At 53.2% G+C, this 19615-nt stretch overlaps 1 protein-coding gene across 23 annotated transcripts in view; it reads left to right on the forward strand.

Annotated features, from left to right (window-relative positions):
• The window catches only part of Phldb1 (pleckstrin homology like domain family B member 1), a 48102-nt gene extending 28497 nt beyond the window's left edge, over positions 1–19605 (forward strand). For 6 of the 23 annotated variants that reach the window (XM_026396299.2, XM_077796937.1, XM_026396295.2 and 3 more), the window contains 15 exons: positions 1405–1515; positions 1675–1764; positions 2301–2444; positions 4586–4726; positions 6272–6412; positions 6539–6641; positions 7089–7133; positions 7787–8081; positions 8180–8270; positions 10276–10422; positions 12416–12532; positions 12801–12903; positions 17107–17192; positions 17358–17390; positions 18252–19605. In XM_026396299.2, coding sequence (XP_026252084.2) covers positions 1405–1515; positions 1675–1764; positions 2301–2444; positions 4586–4726; positions 6272–6412; positions 6539–6641; positions 7089–7133; positions 7787–8081; positions 8180–8270; positions 10276–10422; positions 12416–12532; positions 12801–12903; positions 17107–17192; positions 17358–17390; positions 18252–18392 — 1788 coding nt within the window. In that variant the 3' untranslated portion in view covers positions 18393–19605. Of the gene's footprint in view, positions 1–1404; positions 1516–1674; positions 1765–2300; positions 2445–3997; positions 4166–4585; positions 4727–6271; positions 6413–6538; positions 6642–7088; positions 7134–7786; positions 8082–8179; positions 8271–10275; positions 10423–12415; positions 12533–12800; positions 12904–17106; positions 17193–17357; positions 17391–18251 lie in introns of all 23 variants that reach the window. The other 17 variants (XM_026396296.2, XM_077796939.1, XM_026396298.2 and 14 more) reach the window with 11 other exon arrangements.
• The last annotated feature ends 10 nt before the right edge of the window (positions 19606–19615 follow it).

Genomic DNA, 19615 nt, shown 5'->3' on the forward strand with positions numbered 1-19615 from the left:
CTTCTCTGTCCACTCTGGTTCAGAGCGGTTGAAAGCACTGGCCTTGGAATCCAACAGATCTGGTTCTAGCTATACCACTTACTAACTAAACGATGTTTGCTCCTAAATATGTCTGTTTTCACTTATGAAATGGGCATAAGAACACTTGCCTCATAAGATTAAAATGAGGTAACAAATGCAAAACATTTAGCAGAGTTCCTGGCTCCTACTAGATTTTTGGTAAATGGCACTCCTGCTGAGGGTCTGCCTGGCCTGCTGCAGCACTGACTTGAGATGACTCCAGGTTAGGGAGTCATGCCTTCCTCTCCCATGTGTTGCTCTGAAGATGCTTTAAGACCTTCTCTTCCAGAAAACCTTCCTGGGAATAACCCAGCCCATTGTCCCTAGCCCTCATGCTTCCCCCTCACTAGTGTCTTTTCATTTCCTTTCAGCACAAGATTGTTGAGTGAGGCACTGTGCTAAGCCCTGTTGGGGTTATAGAGATGGAAAAGACACTGGTCCTGCCCTTGGATCTTATAGTTAGCCAGGGCTGGTGGTGGAGACAGATGTATTCACAAATAGCAATAGGATAAGAAGGGCAGTGAGGTGGAATATGAGCACAGAGAAGGGAGCAAAGAAATTGGTGATCAAGGAAGGCTTGTGGTGGGGTAGCATTTGTTCTGGGAGGATGAGGAGACTCAGGATGAGTGGACAAACCCCAGATAGCCCTTTTGGACTGAGGAAGGCCTGAGTCCAGAGGCGCAGAGCTGGGTATATAGCATGCTGAGCTAGGGGTACAGAGGGCCAAGCAGGCAGGAAACTGCAAAGGGTGGGACTGGTTGCCAGGTAAGGAGTTTGTGCTGTAGCCTATGGGTAATGAGAAACCACTGTAAGATTTTGAGGAAAGAGGTAGTATGACCTTAGTTGTGGATTTAAAAAAAAAAAAAAAGAATTCAAGTAATATATATTCTTTTTAGAAAGATTAGAAAACTCAGATAAAGCCAGAGACCTTTTAGGAAGACATTTTGTGACAATGTAGAGTATATCAGAAATTTGAGAGTGGAAGCAGGAGGTTAGTGAGAGGACCCAGCTGGGTGGTGGCTGTGGGTGCATGAGGCAGGGAGCTATTCAGTGTCTCTAGGCTTCAGGAGCCATTGGCTATGGGGTGAGGGAAGAGAGATTTGGGGATCTGGGTTCTGGTGGTAATGCCTGGTGGCAAAGTGTCACTGGTTGAGGGAGGGAGGAGCAGAGATGGAGCTGACCATGGCAGCCAGGTCTTCCTGGGTTGAGTCAAGGCCAAGGCGAAGAGGTGGTTGATTCCCTTCATTGGAGCCTGGGGTCTCTGGGCAGGAGAGAGTCAGCCATTCCTCACCTTGGGCTCAGCCCCATCTCCCCAGGGCCTGACTAATCACCCCATCTCCTTAGGAGCGCCTGGCCGTCCTGGACAGTCAAGCTGGGCAGATCCGGGCCCAGGCTGTGCAGGAGTCGGAGCGTCTGGCCCGGGACAAGAATGCATCCCTGCAGCTGCTGCAGAAGGTAGCTCCTTGGGTTGGGTGGGGCTTGGGAGTAGGGTGAGTGCAGGGAGCACAGAGGGCTGGGGTGGACCTTTGCCAGCATGGAGCCCCGGTCACAGAGTCCCCCCCTCTATCACCCTTGCCCCCTCTTTCCTCTGACTCTGCCACTTGGGGCTCACAGGAAAAGGAGAAACTGACTGTGCTGGAAAGAAGGTACCACTCACTCACGGGGGGCAGGCCTTTCCCGAAGACCACCTCGACCCTCAAAGAGGTAACATTGTTGGGTCAGCTCCTAGCTTCTGGTCAAGGGAGGGGTCCTGGGAGGCCTGGAGCAACATGTGCCACCTTCACCCCAATGATATCTTCCTGAATGGAGAGATTTGAGGAGTTCCCTGAGGTCTGGGATTGGCTCTCTGTGGCCACCAACTTGCTTCCTGTTAGTTGCTTTCGGGAGTCATCAATCTCATCATTTTGGGGGCTGAATTTTTGTGAGGGGCCTGGTGGACAGCTCAGAGGTTTGGTGGGGTATGGGACTGTGTGGACTTATCTCAAGGGGCAGGGTAGGGATCAAGGGGTCCTGATGCTGGGGTTCCCTAGGCTATAGTCTGGAGACAGGCTTTCATCTCAGAAGTGGGCATTGAGGCCCCTCAAGCAGTTCTTTCCCCATCTGTACATGCTGTGTGTGAAGTACACCTAGGATAGGTTTCCCGACCTCTTTCCAGCCTTCCTATCTCTTTCATCGCACAAGCAGTTTAGGCCTGAGTGGGCTGACTGGGCTGAGCCCCTCACTATGTACCCTCCCTGTAGGCTCAGCTGCTCATCTCCGAATCCTCAGAGATGGGGCTGGGGACCAAGGCTCTGGGCCCATTCTCGGGGTCTTCTCAGGCTGGGGTCTCCTCTGTCTCCTTCACCCCGTCTGCTTCCACTCTACTCTGCCCCAAAGCACAAGAGGTAATTGCAGCTAACTGCCTGCTCTTCTTTGCCCGCTGCCTTGTCTGCGTGCCCACTGAGCTCCTGCCTACAGCTCCTCCCTAGGGCCCAGCTGAAGGGCGTGTGATGACTATCCTTTCGCTGGGCAGAGTGTGGGAGTTTGTGTGAGTGTGCCATTTTGTCGTCACAGAGTGCCTGATCAGCCTTTGCAAAATGAGAACATTGATTTGCATATTAAATTTGCATATATTCTGCATGCCACTCATCAATTTTCACAATACACTGGACACTCTGGCCCATTTTCCCTTTAAGTTACCCCAGAGGACAGTCTGGCTGTGGAGCTCATCCTGCATGGGTGCCCTGCATAGGGCAGGCCAAGGAATCTATGCTTTGATCCAGCATATATTGTGGGTGCCTGCTGTACCTCCAGCACATATATAAGCTCAGGTTCTAAGTTCTAAGTATGACTGTCCTTGTCCCCCAACTCAGTCAAGTGTGCCGACATCTTTGCAAGTACTTACCCTAGGCAGTGGGCCCATATTCCTGCCAGGGCTTTTAGTTGCTCTTTCTCAGAGGTTGCCTTCTGAGACCCTAGTGGGGTCTCCACTTATTCGCTCTTTTCCAATTCTGCCCTGGTGAATGGGGTGTGAGGGGCCCTGGGGAACAGTGTGCCTTGTGTTCGATGCTGCATGTGTGTGCCCCACTGGGGATGCTCAGCGGTTAAGATGGGTAGGGTTTCTAGGTACTGGGTGCTGCTCCTTGTGGGCTTTTGGAAGATCTTTTCTGAGCTTATTCACCTGCCTTAGCCAGGACTCGGGGATGGGCCTTTAGGATATTCTGGAGACAGTGACTAAATGCCAGTTTGGTCCCCAAAGTGGAGGTCAGGAGGAGCCTTCAGCAGTCAGGCCTCTCCAAGTTTCTTCACTTTCAAAGCCCTCGGTGGCTACCGTGAGCATCCTACTCCTGCTCTGGGCTCTGTTTTGACATGGAGTGATGGCTCTGTGCCTGGCATGGAACGTGGGATGCTAGAGACCTGGTTCAACCCTGTTAACCTTTTTTCTGCCCCCCCCCCATCGCCCCCTTGGGCATCCTAGGAGTATGTGAGCCTGGCAGAGGTTTTCCAGCTGTGCTTCCGCTTGGACCCTTATGCTTCTGCCACCTCCCCCAGCGTGCTCACACAGCCCCTGCCTGACAGTGAGGTACCAGCCACCGAGTGTGCCCATCTGTGCCTAAGGGCCTCCTTGTGGATGCCCTCCATTTCCCCTTGGGCCTGGGTGGGGGTGGAGGAACTGCAGGGTCTGTCTTCAGCAATAAGGGAGAAGGACGTTGGCACAGTAGGGTCAAGACTGGTTCCCTTTCTCCCTTGAGCCTAGGGAGCTGTCCTCAGCTCCTGATGGCCCCAAGAGGAGCGGGCCTTCTGCTCTGGGAAGGCATCCTGCCCAGGGACTCTGGCCATCCTGGGCTGGACTCTGCTCTGTGCTTCCTCCCTTTCCCTCCCCTGTGGGAAGGGCGTCTCTTGGGTTCCAGTCCCATTAACCTCTTATGTTCCCTTCTGCATCTGGCCTTCCCCCAAGTACGTGATGCTTGAGCAGCTAAAGGTGCTGTGGGGCACCTCACCCACACCCCCAGCCCCCGCGCCGGGCCTGCCTCCCTGGGCCTCTGCCTCTCGGGACCTGGTTCCCACCACCTGCCTTCCTCCCGCGCTGCCTTCCTCCTTCGCTTCCATCACGCCTTCACCCAAGGTCGGTGGTCTGTGTGTTCTTGCTGCCCCACCATGGCTGGCTGGCTGTTTGTGTGTGTGCCACCCTTGTTTGCCGGCCTTGGCCCTGGGCTGGCCCTAGGGGAGTGCTTGCACAGTGCCTGAGGGCTGGCTGGCTAGCTGGCTGGCAGGTGAGGGTCTGTGCTCTGGGAGCTGTCCCCTGTTTCTCTTTGCCCTTTTAAAGCCAACTGTCATCTCACTGTTTTTCTCTTCCTTTTCTTTATGCTCTCCTTTCTCCCTCCCTCCCTTCCTTTCTTCCCTCACCTCCCTGTCCATCTCTCCCTCCTGACCCTCCTTTATCCTCCCTCCCATCCTCTCCTCCCTGCACCCTCTTCCTCCCATCACCTTTCCCCTCCTGTCCGGGCCCTTCCTCTTCATCCCCACCCTCCACTTGCCCCTTCAGATGGAGAAGCTGCTGCTCCCTGCTGTAGACTTAGAGCAGTGGTACCAGGAGCTGATGGCCGGGTTGGGGACTGGTCCCACTGCAGCCTCCCCTCGCTCCTCCCCCCCGCCTCTGCCTGCCAAAGCTTCCCGTCAACTGCAGGTAACCTCCTCACCATCTAGCCTTCCAAGTCTTGCTCCTGTCTACACTGAGTCCTCCTGCTAATCCCTCAGCCACACAGTGCATTCTGGGTAGTGGGTCATCCCAGCATGGCAAGGAGGGCCTCTGGGCCCTGAGAGAGCAATGAGGGACTCTCTGTGGGCAGCTATCTTGTTGTTTAGGACAGCTGGAGGATGAGCCTCCTAAGTCCTAAGGTGACATGATGGAAGGGGGTGGAAGGGGCTTCTCCCCAGAGCTTTCCTCCCAGGATGGGGGCCTGACACACTCTTGGGCCTATTGCAGCTAGAACCAGTGTGTCCTTGGAGAACAGTCAGTATTTTGTTCTCCTGATTTCTCAGGAGTGACACTTGGGGACAGAAAAGAAGGGGACATCCCCTTCTGAAGTTGCATCCCCAGACACATGCCCCAGCCTCCTTAGAGTTGCCACAGAGGGCAGGGCCTTCCTGAGCCTGCAGCAAGCTGCAGGGTGACCATGGGGCAGGGTGATAGGCAGTCTCCTCCCTAAGCTTTGCTGCCCTGCTGCCCTGCCTGAGATTCCACCATTCAGTATTCATTCTTGAGTGAAGGCACTGTACCTCTAAGGCTATGACCTGGGGATTGAACACAGGGACACTTAACCACTGAGCCACATTCCCAACCCTTTTTTTATGTTTTAAGACAGGGTCTCACTAAATCCTTAGGGCCTCACTGAGTTACTGAGGCTGGCCTTGAACTTGCAAACCTCCTGCCTCAGCCCCCTGAGTTGCTAGGATTACATGTGTTGGCATATGTAATCCATATTTGGCTCCGTGTTCCTTTTGAGAGGTTGGTTCATAGAATATCTGTGGTACCTCTCCTGTGTCCAGCTGCCTTGAGAATCTGACATGGTCTCATTCATTTAATTACCCCCACAGGCCTTTGAGGTGTTGTTAACTCTCACTTCTCACCTTTGAGATGATGTTAACTCTCATTTTACGGATCAAACACTGGGGCGTGGAGAAGATGAGTGTTCTTGCCAAGGTGACACAGCTGGAAAGTTGCAGAGAGTCAGGTCTCTTGACTCCAAAGATCATATTCTCTGTGTTAGTGTTGCAAGAGAGCTTGGCAGTTATTTAGTCTAGAGCTGCCCCTTCCTTTTGCAGATAAGGAAGCCAAGGCCCGGAGTCCAGAGGTGCATGGCCTGAGGTCACACAGCCTGTTAGTGCAGAGCTAGGACTGGAAGGACACTGGTCTCCAGTTGGTGTCCTATGCAGATCTGCCTGACTGACATGGACTCCTTGCATGGGTCAATTTACAGTTCCTTTCTCAGACCCAGGGTTGAGCCAAGGATCGGCCTTGGAAGAAATGGTGTGTGAAGGAGGCCTGGCAGCTGCAGAGAGCCTCTCCCTCCTGGCCTGGCTGAGGAAGCTCAAGCTCTTGTTAGCTGGAGCCAGAAGGTCTCAGAGGCCCGGTGCAAGGCAATACCTGAGATCACAGCCTGCCTAGGTTACAAGGGGGTGTGACCAGTGGGGGACCCCGAGGTCACAGAGCAGTGTCTTTTCCCTCCAGGTTTACCGTTCCAAGATGGATGGTGAGGCCACCAGTCCCCTGCCCCGGACTCGCAGTGGCCCCCTCCCCTCCTCTTCTGGCTCTTCCTCCTCGTCCTCACAGCTCAGCGTGGCTACCCTGGGCCGTAGCCCTTCTCCAAAGGTCTGAGGACAGGGCGATGGGAAAATGGAGACTGCCATGTTGGGAAGAGGCCAAAACCACCCATGCAGGCCTTGGGGGTGAGGTGGGGTGCTGAGCCCCCGTGACAGCCCTCTCTTCCCTCTGTAGAGTGCTCTGCTCACCCAGAATGGCACTGGCAGCCTTCCCCGCAACCTGGCAGCCACATTGCAGGACATTGAGACCAAGCGCCAACTGGCTCTGCAGCAGAAGGGTGAGTGGCCATGGTGCCAGCCCCACTGCTCCCTGGGGGACCCCCCTCCCCACCTTTCACAGGCTGTGTTTCCTTCACTGGGTTCTGGGCAATAGCAGAAAGGATTTTGATTAGGTGCCTAAGGAAGAGCATCACTGGATATTAAGAAGACTCCAGAACAGGGAACAAAGGGTCTAGGGGGTTGTGACATGTTCTCTCCTAGAGAGTCCAGCCAATAAGGGAAGTGTTTGTTGACCTAAGTAGGTCTAGACATTGCCCTGTCTGGAGGCAGGGGGATGGATTGGATGACCTCCAGAATGGTTCCCTGAGACATTGGCTCCGGGGACCCAGAGTCCCTGTTGCTCGTTTGCATTTTGGTTGTTTTGAAAAGCCCATGTCTGTGCCTCTCTCTCCTCTCACCCCCTGTGTCTCTCTTCCGTACCCTCTGCCTGGGGTTCCCCACATCAGTCGAGTTGCTTCCTGCCGAGCCCCTCCCAACTGACGACCCAGCAGGTAGAGCGTTGGTCACTGAGGGCATTGCTTTGGCCAGGCAGCCCCCGCCCCAGCATCAGCATGATGTGTCCTGCCCAGGGCCCTGCTGCCTGCAGGCAGGCTCCCAGGCCGAGCTGGTCTGGGTGCCCGCTGGCCTTGCCCCTCCAGCTCACCCAAGCTGCCCTCAGCTCTGCTCCTTGTCTCTGGTGCCTTCTGTCCTGCTCTTGTTGCTCTTGCTTCTGCGTTGCAGGGGGCTGCATTGGCAACCCGATGCTCCTATGGCTTCCGCATCTCCTTCCTCCCCTAGCAGGCAGTGGGTGCATGTGTCCTGCTCCCCTGTTCAGGCCTTGGTTGTAAGCTGCAGCCAGCTGGCCGTCATGCTGCCAGGGTACCCCTGGACAAGTTTCATGCCCTGTGTGGGCTTGGGATGCTGAAAGGATGCTGAAACCAGACTGTGCGCTGTGGCCAGTTGTGCGGGCAGCGAAGCCTGGGCAGGGTTGCTAGTCTGGAGCTGTTGGGGCTTCAGGGAAGCTGGTGCTGGGAGAGGGCTGCCCTGTGTTAACCTGTCCCTGCTCGCCTCCTCCCTCTGTCTGTGATGATTTGTGATTATGCTAGTATCTCCTCTCCTGGTTGGGTGGGGAGCCCACTGTGACTCCCACCTGTCTCTCCTGCAGGGCAGCAGGTGATCGAGGAGCAGCGGCGGCGGCTGGCTGAGCTGAAGCAGAAAGCGGCGGCGGAGGCGCAGTGCCAGTGGAATGCCCTGCATGGGGCAGTGCCCTTCCAGGCAGGCCCCTCGGGCTACCCCCCACTCATGCACCACTCCATCCTGCACCACCTGCCAGCTGGGCGGGAGCGTGGGGACGAGGGTGAGCACGCCTATGACACGCTGAGCCTGGAGAGCTCAGACAGCATGGAGACCAGCATCTCCACTGGAGGCAACTCAGCCTGCTCTCCTGACAACATGTCCAGGTACCTCCGCGCCAGGCCCACCACCTCTGCGCCAGGTCCACCTCCTCCACCATGTCCCCTTGGCTCATTGATGCAGCCTTTCTTCCTCTCCCTCCCAGTGCCAGTGGTCTGGACGTGGGCAAGATTGAAGAGATGGAGAAGATGCTAAAAGAAGCTCATGCAGAGAAGAGCCGGCTCATGGAGTCCAGGGTGAGGCTAACTTGGGCCAAGAGGCAGAAGGCAGTGGGGCCCAGAGCTGCCCTCCGCCTGCCAAGGGCCTGTGCTCTGTCCCAAGCCCTTTCACCCCATTAACTGCCCATTGTTCCCTTGGGAATAGAGTATTTAAAAAGTCTGTGTTCCTCGAATGGGCACAGGAGGTTTGTCCAGGGTGTAGCCTCACAGCTCTTCAGCACGGGGAAGGCAGCACAGCGACCCCGTCCAGCAGGCATTTCTTGAATGGGAACTTCCAGTCTGATTGCTTCCTTCTGTGGAGTTTTGGGAACCATGGGAAGTTTGATTTCTGTCTAGAAGGTCATTTCTCTTGGGGGTGCTTAGGAAATCAGGAACTGGGGGTTGAGGCCCAGGATGGGAGAGGAGGCAGTTGTCCAAGCCAGAGCAGAGGTGTTGGCTGGGGAGCTCTGGAAAAGTCCGATCTTCTTCATGTGTGCTTGGAGCTGGGACTCAGAAAAGAGGGACTAGTGGTGTATCCTGGGCAACTAAAAGGCAGAGGGAAGCTGTGCCTGGGAGAGAAGTTCAGCAGAATGTCTGCAGAGGCTGACCAGGCACTCTGCATCTTTATTTTTATTTATTTATTTATTTTAATGGATCATGCTATGTTGCCCAGGTGATCTCATTGAACTTGTGGGCTCAAGCCACCACTCTTGGCTTACTTTAAAAAAATATTTTGTTTTCTTTTGCTCTGCATCTTTTGAGATGAGAGTGAGAGTCAGCAGCTAGAGATTTTCGTTTGTTGGTTTTAAAAGACTCTAAACATTTAGATGGCAGACCAGAATAGAGTGCCTCTCAGTCTTATTCACATCAAAGTAGTACAAAGCATCTCTTGGTGAATGGAGAGGGAAAGATGTTCTGCTGAGTTTCAAGCTGGGAAGAAATTGCAAATGGCAAAGTTTTTAGCATTGGTTAAGACATATAAAGTATTGAGACATGCTCCGTATTTAGGAATTTTTTTTTTTTTGTGAGAGAGGAGAGAAAGAGAGAGATAATTTTTAATATTTATTTTTTAGTTCTCGGCGGACACAACATCTTTGTTGGTATGTGGTGCTGAGGATCGAACCCGGGCCGCACCCATGCCAGGCGAGCGCGCTACCGCTTGAGCCACATCCCCAGCCCTAGGAATTGTTTTATTGACCCTGATACCTTTTGGGATGGTTTATATAAGTTCTTTGTGAACTTGGTGTCCTATCATATTTTTTCCCCATAAAGTTTAGGGTTCAACAACAAATATTAACTACACAAAAAACTAATTTGAAGTTTCCAAGGGCCTTAAATCAGTGATAAGGGAAGGACTACTGAATATACTAGCTGTCAAAAAAAGTTGTCAAATAATTCATGTTCTAGGAATTCAGATAAAGTATTAAGAGCTCCATTTATTTATTGAGTGCTACTTTACTTCTTGGATCAGTGATGGGCATTTATATACATGATCTCATTTATTTTTTATTACAATTCTAGGAGTAGGCATTCTTTAATCCACCCCATGCCCCCTTTTTTGATACCAGGGATTGAACCAGGGGTGCTTAACCACTGAGCCATATCCCCAACCCTTTTTATTTTTTGAGACAGGGTCTCGCTAAGTTGCTTAGGGCCTTGCTAAGTTGCTGAGGCTGGCTTTGAATTTGGAGTCCTCCTGCCTCAGCCTCCTGAACTGCTGGGATTTGAGGTGTGTGCCTCTGAGCTTGACAGGTATAGGTATTCTTAAACCCATTTTCCAGATGAGGCAATTGAGGCTTAGAGAGTTTAATGATTCTGTGAGGGTAATAATGGTGGCAGAACCAGCATTGGAAGCCGGGACAGTCATACTTTAAAGGGCTTATCCTTAGCCAGCAGGGCTTTCAGAGAAGGTGAACTTTGAGGACGGTGCCTCCTCTGCCCTGGCCACTGTCCCAGGCCTCCTGTAGCCCTGTGCAGGCCTGAGGAGGACCAGCAGGGGGCACAGAGGGCTTCCTTGGGAACTGACCCCTGACCTTGGGGACAGGAGAGGGAGATGGAGCTGCGCAGGCAGGCCCTGGAGGAGGAGCGGCGGAGGCGGGAACAGGTGGAACGGAGGCTGCAGAGTGAGAGCGCTCGGAGGCAGCAGCTGGTGGAGAAGGAGGTCAAGATGCGGGAGAAACAGTTTTCTCAGGTGAGTGGGTGCTGGGGTAGGGCCATGGTCGGATAGATGGTGCAGGCTGAAGAGGAGGATGGATGTCCTCTGGTGGGCTGTCAAACTTGTTCTCCCGAAAGATTGCCATTGGTCCCCCAAAACAGACCCACTGGAGCTTGTTCAAGTCCGTGTGTGTGTGTGTGTGTGTGTGTGTGTGTTTGTTGGTGGTGGGTGAGTTGTGAGGTTGTGGCAGGCCACCTACAGAGCCTTGGGGTCAGAGAAGAGGGTCTGGACAGGCCTCTCAGACATGGGAGCTGAGAGTCAAGAGTCAGTGTGACGTCGTTGGCTTCTCTCTGGCCCCCCATCCACTCTGTGAATTTGTGCTGCCCGCTCTCGCCCACTTGCCCTGTTGCCTGTCCTGCCTATGGCACCCCACCGTGTCCTGACCCTAGCCGCATGGGATCTTTCCACTCCATCCCTTGTTGGTAGATGACCTCACTCTGACTTTGGGTTCACAACTCCAAGAGCCTGGCCATAGCTTCTCCTCGGACAGAGATTCCCTCCTTGCCCCGAGCCAGCCCTTCCACAGGAAATGCGGGCCAGGAGAAGGAGAAATGGGGCTGAGAAAAGGCATCTCCCTGTGTCCCTGCTCCCAACCCCTGGCCCTGTGAGGACCTGTAGGATCCAGATGAGCCGTCCCTTCTGATGGGTTCTCTGCAGGCTTCCCCAGGTGGGGGTTCTCTGGGATCTCCCCACAGTGGTGACAAGCAGTCACCTGTTTTCTGCAGTGCAACAACATAAGTGCTAAAGGGCAAATCACCTGGGTGGGTTTGGGAATTAAGAAACAATCAGGGACTCGGTCAGTTCACCTCTGTTGTCAGAATCTTTTTTCTTTCTTTCTTTTTGGTACTGGGGATTGAATCCTGGGGTGCTTTGCCACTCAGCCACAACCCCAGCTCCTTTTTTATTTTATTTTTTTTGTTTTGAGACAGGATCTTGCTAAATTGCTGAGGCTGGCCTTGAACTTGTGATCCTCCTGTCTCAGCCTCCCGAGTCGCTGGGATTACCACTGTGCTCAGCTCAGAATCTTTGTCAAATGCCTAATTCTCTTTTCCTGCCTCAGTTGGTGACGGTCTCTTCCAGTCCCTGTCCTGTGGCTCAGTCATGCTGGAGGGGATGCCAGTGTCTGGTATCAGAGGGGGGCTAGAGTCAGTCCATCTTTGGGGGTTCCTTCTAGAAGTTGTATGTTCTGTGTTTCTTTAACTAATTTGTGATTTTCCTTTTCCTGCTGTTTTAAGATTCCACTTGACTGAGGATTCTAGTTAGTGTGGGAAGTGGAGGAGGCCTTAGTGATCATCTAGTCCTTTTACATGTAAGGATAGTAAGGCCCAGATGGGAATAAGACTTGAATTTGGAGAGCAGATTTATTTTATCTATTTATTTACTTTTAGGGGTTCTAGGGATTGAATCCAGGGGCTTTACCACATCGCCAACCCTTTTCATTTTTTGAGACAGGGCCTCACTAAGTTGCTTAGGCTGGCTTTGAACTTGCAATCCTCCTGTCTCAGCCTCTCGAGTCAATGGCATTACGGGTGTGTGCCATCATGCCCAGCTTTATTGTGTTTTACATTTCTGGGGATTAGGCCATGGCCTTGCACATACCACCACCAAGTTACACCCCGGCTCTAGAGAGCAGATTTCTTATTGGACTTCTTTTCTTGGAGGATGTTCACATCAGGTCTTTGGTTCAGCCCAGGAGGGAGGAGGAAGGAGGGGCAGGAGCCAGGTGAGGATGACTGTCTTGGTCCCAAGTGGGGAAACTGAGGCAAGGATTCATTTGGCATTTTGCTCAGGCCTAAGTGGAGTTAGCGTGTAAGTCTTCACTTTTGCCATCAGGCCTGTGAAACCTGAGGGACAGAGTGAGGGTTGGGAGAGAGTGCCAGGTTGTAGGGGATGCAGGAGAAGCCATGGGACCAGGACAAGGGAGTGATGGGGAAAGAGAAGAGAATGCTGACCCTGCCCCCTGCTCCAGGCACGGCCCCTGACCCGCTACCTGCCTATCCGGAAGGAGGACTTTGACCTGAAGACCCACATCGAGTCATCAGGCCATGGTGTGGATACCTGCTTGCATGTGGTGCTCAGCAGTAAGGTACTAGGCTGATGTGGCCCCAGAATGCTGGGGACAGGGTCCTGTGATCAGAGGCATTCCTGGGGCCTTGGGATAGTGGCCTCTGTTCCTTTCCCAGCCTGACGAGGTCTGTGTCCCAGACCTAATGAGAGGTTGGGGCCTGAAGAAATACTGGGAACAGCCCCTGGGGATACAGGCGCAGGGGACAGCACATACTTATGGAGGCTGCTCCGGGAGAAGGATTTAGGGGCTGCGCTTTGGGTTCTTTCTTACTCCTGCTTCCCACCAGGTCTGCCGTGGCTACTTGGTCAAGATGGGAGGAAAGATTAAATCCTGGAAGAAGCGCTGGTTTGTCTTTGACCGGCTCAAGCGCACCCTTTCCTACTATGTGGGTGAGTACCACCTGGGGCCCCCCAGAACTGGTACCCCTGGGATTTAACACCCAGGACAACTGACCTCCCCTTCCTGAAAGTGTATGGAGTCTACGTGGTTCACCTCCATTTAGTTATTCGTTCATTCATTCATTTGCTCAGTGTTACTGAGCATCTGACAAATTCTAGGTACCACTGTAAGTTCTGATGATAAGCAAAGTGGCCACAGCTCTGTCCCTTGGAAACTCACTATCATGAAGGCAAACACTGAACAAAGATTAAAAGAAAACACAGTGGGTTTGCTGATAGGGGACATCCCACACAATGCAGGTGCACAGGGTGGGCTGAGGATGCCCTTTTGGATAAGTTCCCTTAGAAATTATCCAAGATAAGCAGTTAAGCAGTGCCAAGGGGCACTCAGGATAGTCCAGGGACAAGGGATAAACAACTGGCCCCCACTGCTCCCTCAACTCCCTTTCTTCTGTCTCTGGTGTAGTTTCTATCCCTGGAACTCCTTTTGGACTTTTACCTCTTGGAGTATATCCTAGTCAGGTTAAGCAAGGATAAGCTGTAGTAACAACCAGTTCTCAAATTCTGGTAGCTCAGAATTTCAGTCTTCCTTTTTATTCCCAGTATGTATGTGGTGTACATTGTGGGTTGTCTTTGCTTTAGAATATGTCTTTCTAGACCATTGCTGGCCACGGTGACAGAGGGAAAAGAGATACTTAAATGGGCCTTGCATTGGCATTAAATACCCCAGCTTAGAAGTGACACACATCCTAACTGTTCAAAAGCCATGGATGGGTCCTTTCACTGAGTCACACAATCCCACTGCCACAAATCCAGGAAGAGCAATCCCACTAGAAACCTGGAAGTGGGGAAAGGCTGCAGGATTTGGTATCATGGAAGCCCAGACATGGAGTGTCCTACTTCTTCCTCTAACCTGGTCCCTTATCAAGTATCACCCCCCCACACACATACCCCAGGAAGCCTTCCCTGACCTCCCTGGGCTCTAGGTGTAGAGACGAAGAGGCACAGGTGTCCCCACCTTTCTACCTGGGCTGAGAAGGAAGAGGGTCTTTTTTGGGAGAGAGAAACACAGCTGGGGAGATGAGCTCCAGGTTTGGCCTATTGATGTTGTGGTCCTCCGAGACTTCTAGGTGTGGAAAAAGTAATAGAGGCAGAGTGATAGCCGAATTTGTTGGACTGATAATAATAAGACCTACAATATAACAGATCCTGTTTATCAGGTACTTGTATGAGCCAGGAGCTGGGCTAAGCGCTCTCTATGCATTGATTTAGTGATTTAATTTTTGTAACAAGCCTAGAAGAAAAGCATAGGTTTGCACCCATTTTACAAAGAAGAAAATTGAGGCCCAAAGAAGTTAGGTAGATTTCCCTGGGTCTCACAGCTGCTGCGAGGTAGAGCAGAGGAGAGAGAGAGAGCTATATCCAGGGCAGGCCTCCCGCTTGGGAAAGGGGGAGAGACCAGCAGAGACAGGAGAGGCAGGCAGCAGGAAACCAGTGCCACCATATGTCAGGTGCCACAGGGCTGGCTCTTGGCATATGTGACCTTCCTTACTGTTTTTGAAATAAAAGGGGACCGAGTTCAGGCAGGCAGTGAATACAGGGAAGGAAGCCAGCCAAAGGGGCAGGCATTTGGAAGCCGGGGGTGTCACCAGCATTACTGAATGCTGCATGAAAGGCCAAGAATGATGTGGCCCGAAGGCCATTAGACTCAGGGACTGGAGCTTGTGGAGAGAAACGTTTCTGCTGTGCTTGGGGCAGGAGCCAGATTGCACAAGATCAAGGATAGGTGGGTGGTAAGGAAGTGGAGGCAGAGCGTGTTACTATTTCCAGTGAAGGAAGGAATAGGAGATAATGGGAACCTAGCTATTGGCCAGGCCTGGAGCCAGGGTCCTTGTCCTGAGGAAGAGATGGAGATGGGCGTGGGGCTGGATCCGGACTGGAGGGGCCTGGCCTGTTCAGCCTATACCACCTCCTGCCTCCTGCTGGAAGCCCCTGGACTAGATCAGGTCAGACACTGCTTCTGCAAAGCCTCCGTGGCTCTACCTTACTGCAGAGGTTCCCACCCTCCTCTGAGCTCCTGCCATGATCCAGGGTCTGTCTGCCGTGTGACATCAGTCCAGGGTATAATGATGCAGTGACAGATGTGCAATATGTGCCAGACACCACGCCGCATACTTTGTGTGTGTTCTCACGTTAATACTCTTGGCAACCCAGGATGCGTAGGTGCACGTGGACTCCCCAGCTACGCCTGCCAATGAACAGGCTGTCTGTGCCTTCTCCCCATTGTGCCGCAGTTTCCTAGGAGAGGAATTTCTGAATTCCCTCCGGACACCAGGGCATAGGGCTCATTCACTCCACAATGATTGAGTGCCTGCTGTGGGCCTGGAACCTATTGGTGTTAGCGAGGCGGATTCACGAATGGAGGAAGGTCCAATTCAGCTTAGTAGATTCTATGTGGAGAGTGCATCATAGTGGTCACACATGCAATGGGTCTTGAAGATCACGTAGGAGTTTGCCAAGGGAATGGGCAGGAGGCCATCTCCGTGTGCTGTTAAGGGAACAGTGAGAAGCTGGGCCAGCTCCACAGAACTTGGCCTTGCAGGGGAGGTTGTGAGACAAGCTGGCGGGTCGCGTTGGCACCGGTCTGTGAGAGGGTTTTGCCAAGCCGAGGAGGCGGCTGGCTGAAGCTGCAGGCTTAGATTTTCTTGGAAGAAGAGTGGTGGAGGATGGGCAGGCACATTAGGAGGCTGGAGCAAGAAGGCAGTGCGGCCATGACACGGGTGCAGGTGAGCCACGACTCGGGCTTAAAGTTACCCAAGGAGCCCACGGGGAGGGGCTTACTGCGGCTCTCACCTTTGAGTTAGAGATTGGCGCGACCTCTCCTGCAGGACACAGGCTCGTGGTTGAGGGCATCGGTTGTAGCGATGGCGCAGTGTTTGCCACACAAAGACGGCCCAGGCCCTGAGTTCTCCCTTCCTGTTGCTCTTGCGTCTAATGGCCATGCTCCCACTTCCTGCCACCCCTGACCTCTGGATGCTGTGTGCTATGGAGCACTTCAGGGATCTGTGTTGTGCCTTCTTTCTGTTTTCAAATGAAGTAAATGTATCTATATGGTTCAAGAATCAAAATATAGGCCAGGTGCCGTGGTACATGCCTGTAATCCCAGCAACTTGGGAAGTTGAGGCAGAAGGACTGCAAATATGGGGCCAGCCTCAGCAACTTAGCACTGCCCTAAGCAACTTATTGAAAACCTTTCTCAAAATAAAAAATAAAAAGGGCTGGAGATGGTGTTCAGTGGTTAAGCATCCCTAGGAGCACTTGCTTAGCATGCCCAAGGCCTGGGTTCTGGCCCCAATACTCAAATAAACAACCAACCAGGAAAATGTTTAGACTGAAACCTTGTGTGGTGTTCACACCTGTTGATTCCAGTGACTGTGGAGGCTGAGGAAAGAAGATCACAAGTTCCAGGCCAACCTGGATGATTTAATGACCCTGTCTCATTTATTAAAAAAGTAGAAGTAAAAAGGGCTGGGGAGGTAGATCAGTGGCAGAGCACTTCTGGGTTCAACTCAGATGGCTCCCTGTACTGGGTGGGGGCGTATTTATCAGCTTGAATTTTTTCTTTTCTTTTTTTGCAGTGGTAGAATACCCCTGAATTGAACCCAGGGACACTTAACCACTGAGCCACATCCCCAGCCCTTTATATTTTTTTCTGTTGAGATAGATAGATAGATAGTTGCTTAGGGTCTTGCTGAGTTGTTGAGGCTGGCCTCAAACTTATGATCCTCTTGCCTTCGCCTCAAAGTAGTTGGGATTACAGGCATGTACTACTTGCCTGGACTTTCTAATTTTGATAGACATGAGAAAATTGTCCAAAAGTGTTTTACTAGTTTGTATTCCCATTTTCATTTATTAAACTGCCTCCTTCTCCATAGCCTTGCCAAAAGTGTGGTGTGTGTTTTTTTGTATACTTTGGCCATTCTGACAGGTGAGCAGAGGCCTGTCTCTAGAGTTCCACTTTGCATTTCTCTAATTATGTGCTGAGCATTATCCATGTCTTCGGGGTTCCCTTTCTGAGCACTGTTTCGGCGTCCAGGAGGCTAGGACCATCACCCCGTTTCCCAGACGGGGAAGTTCAGGCCCGGGTCCTGAAGGATGGTGGGCCTCCTCACCTGGACCTTATTCCCTTTGCAGACAAGCATGAGACGAAGCTGAAGGGGGTCATCTACTTCCAGGCCATCGAGGAAGTGTACTATGACCACCTGCGCAGTGCAGCCAAGGTCAGAGGTGGAGCACCAGAGGGGGGCAGCAGGGGCCGCCCCAGGGAAGGGTGGGCCAGCTGGACTCTGGGAGCAAAGGCCTCCAGCCTGCCCTCTGTGGAGGCTCCGGCCGAGTCCCTGTTCTCTTTGTCACTTTTCTCTTCCTTTCTCCCTCTTCCTTCTCAGAAGAGGTTTTTCCACTTCACTATGGTGACTGAGGTACCCCTCCCCATGTGCCTGTAACCATAGCTACATACATTAACACCTCCGAGTCCACTGTCCTGACCTTGACTCTCCCCTCCATCGCTCTAACTTGCCCAGGCCTGAGGGAGGAGAGAGAGCAAGAAGCCCCTGTGGGCTTGAGTCTGGTGGCAGCAGGATGTTGGGCTGTGGGGGGCGGGGGCGGGCAGTGCAGAGTGGGGAGCTAGAAGGGGTCGAGGGGCCTCAGACTAGATCTGGGAGGGAACAAGAGGTGTCTGGGGCAGGGGACCAGCAGCCCTACTGCGTGCCACCTTTCTCTCAACAGCTCCTCCCATGCCAGCTCTATCCTGACCTCTGCTCTTTGGGTCCCCTCCTGGCACCTTGCTGATAGCTCTTTCCTGCCTCTTTTTTGCTGAAAAACTCTGGTCCCCACTGGAGTATCTTCTTGTGATCTATTCTTTCATACTCGCTTCTGAAACTGGAGGGGGGCCAACAAACAGTAATTCCTGTGACTTGGGAGGCTGAGGCAGGAGGATCATGAGTTCAATGTTAGCCTCAGCAAGGGCGAGGCGCTAAGCAACTCAGTGAGACCCTGTCTCTAAATAAAATATAAAAAAGGGCTGGGGATGTGGCTCGGTGGTTGAGTGCCCCGAGTTCAATTCAATTCCTGGTACTAAAAAAAGAAAAAAAAAGAAAACTGGTACAGAGAGCCCGTGACTGCCATGATGTGAGAAGGGGAACATTCCACCTGGGGCGTGTGGACATAGCCTTCAGCTCTGGGGTTTCCTGGGGCTGAGGGAAAGGCAGACAGGAGGCAGGTGAGGAGAATATTCCAGGCTGGCGAGTCCTGCCTCAGCCCTTCCTCTCTTCCCTTGACAGAGCCCGAACCCAGCCCTCACCTTCTGCGTGAAGACCCATGACCGACTGTACTACATGGTGGCCCCGTCTGCGGAGGCCATGCGCATCTGGATGGATGTCATCGTCACAGGGGCTGAGGGCTACACTCAGTTTATGAACTGACTGCCGTGGCCTCCGGGACCCTCAGGCTGGCCCCAGGACCCACGCCAGCCTCTTGCTGCTCTGCTGGCCCCTGTGGGCAGCTGCACAGCGGGCGCCAGCCCTCACAGGAGCAGGATGTAGCGGAGCGGCCAGGGCCTTTGTGCAAGAAGACTTTGTGGTACTCTGTAGGGATTCAGTCCTGTGAGTTTCTGGGCTCAGAAGAGGAAGGTGGGAGGGGACTTGCTGCCTCCTGGGAGCCCAGAACTCGCAGTTCCTGTTCAGAATGCTGCCTGGTGCCCGGCCCACACCGTGGAGGAACTGCCACAGAGGCTCAGTCTGACCTGCTCTCCCCAGTCTGTTTTCTCTTTGTAAAGGACTAATTATGGTACCAGATTCTGCCAAAGATCCTCTTGCCTCCGCCCTGCAGGGCCTTGGGGCCGAGCAGAGCTACCCCGCGGGGCAGCAGCGCAGGCAGCGCACTGCTCCAGCGCCCTCTGCCTCACTGTCTCCCTCGTTTCTATGTTTTTAATTTGCTTGACACTTCAAGTGTCACCCTTGAGGTTCCAGCCCCATTCCCTGGTTGGAGAACCACCACCATGGTCTCCATGGTGATCGCTTCATTGTCATGGTTACATACTAACTGCAGCGGCTCCATGGCTGAGCCCACTGCTCAGTGATGGGCCATCTGAGGGTACGCGCCATCGTCTCTCCAGCCCAGGCGCAGGGTCATCTCATGCAGGGGGAAAGGACTGAGCACCTCCCCACCCCCTGCCTGTGTCTAGTCCCCAGTCGTGCAGCCTGCGGCACTCCACGCCAGCCCTCTCCCTTCACTCGTGCCTTGCCTAGAGCCAGAAGGGATGATGCAGGGGATCTATGACCAGAGGGACAGCCAGCACCTGGGAGAGGAAGCCAAAGGGTGTCCTCTGGATCCTACAGGGTTGAATTCCGGACAGGAAGAGGGGTGGCTCAGAGCTCTCAGAAGGAAGGACTGGGCAAGAGGGAGCCACAGAGGGACTGGCCTGAGCTCCACTGCCCACCCTTCAGCCTCCGAAGGATAATGGAAAAGGAGAGTGGAGGACCAGCCTCCAGCTGTCTGGCCTCAGCCCTTTGCCGCCTTAACACTAAGCCCACCTCCCCTGCCCTCCTCCCCAGCCCCGAGTCCCTGTGGCCTGGGCCGGGCTGGGTGTTTTTCAGTATTGGTAAGCATTTACAAATAAGCAGAACAATAAAGCATTTGGACTATG

Source organism: Urocitellus parryii, chromosome 4 (genome assembly GCF_045843805.1).
Source record: "Urocitellus parryii isolate mUroPar1 chromosome 4, mUroPar1.hap1, whole genome shotgun sequence".
NCBI lineage: Eukaryota > Metazoa > Chordata > Mammalia > Rodentia > Sciuridae > Urocitellus > Urocitellus parryii.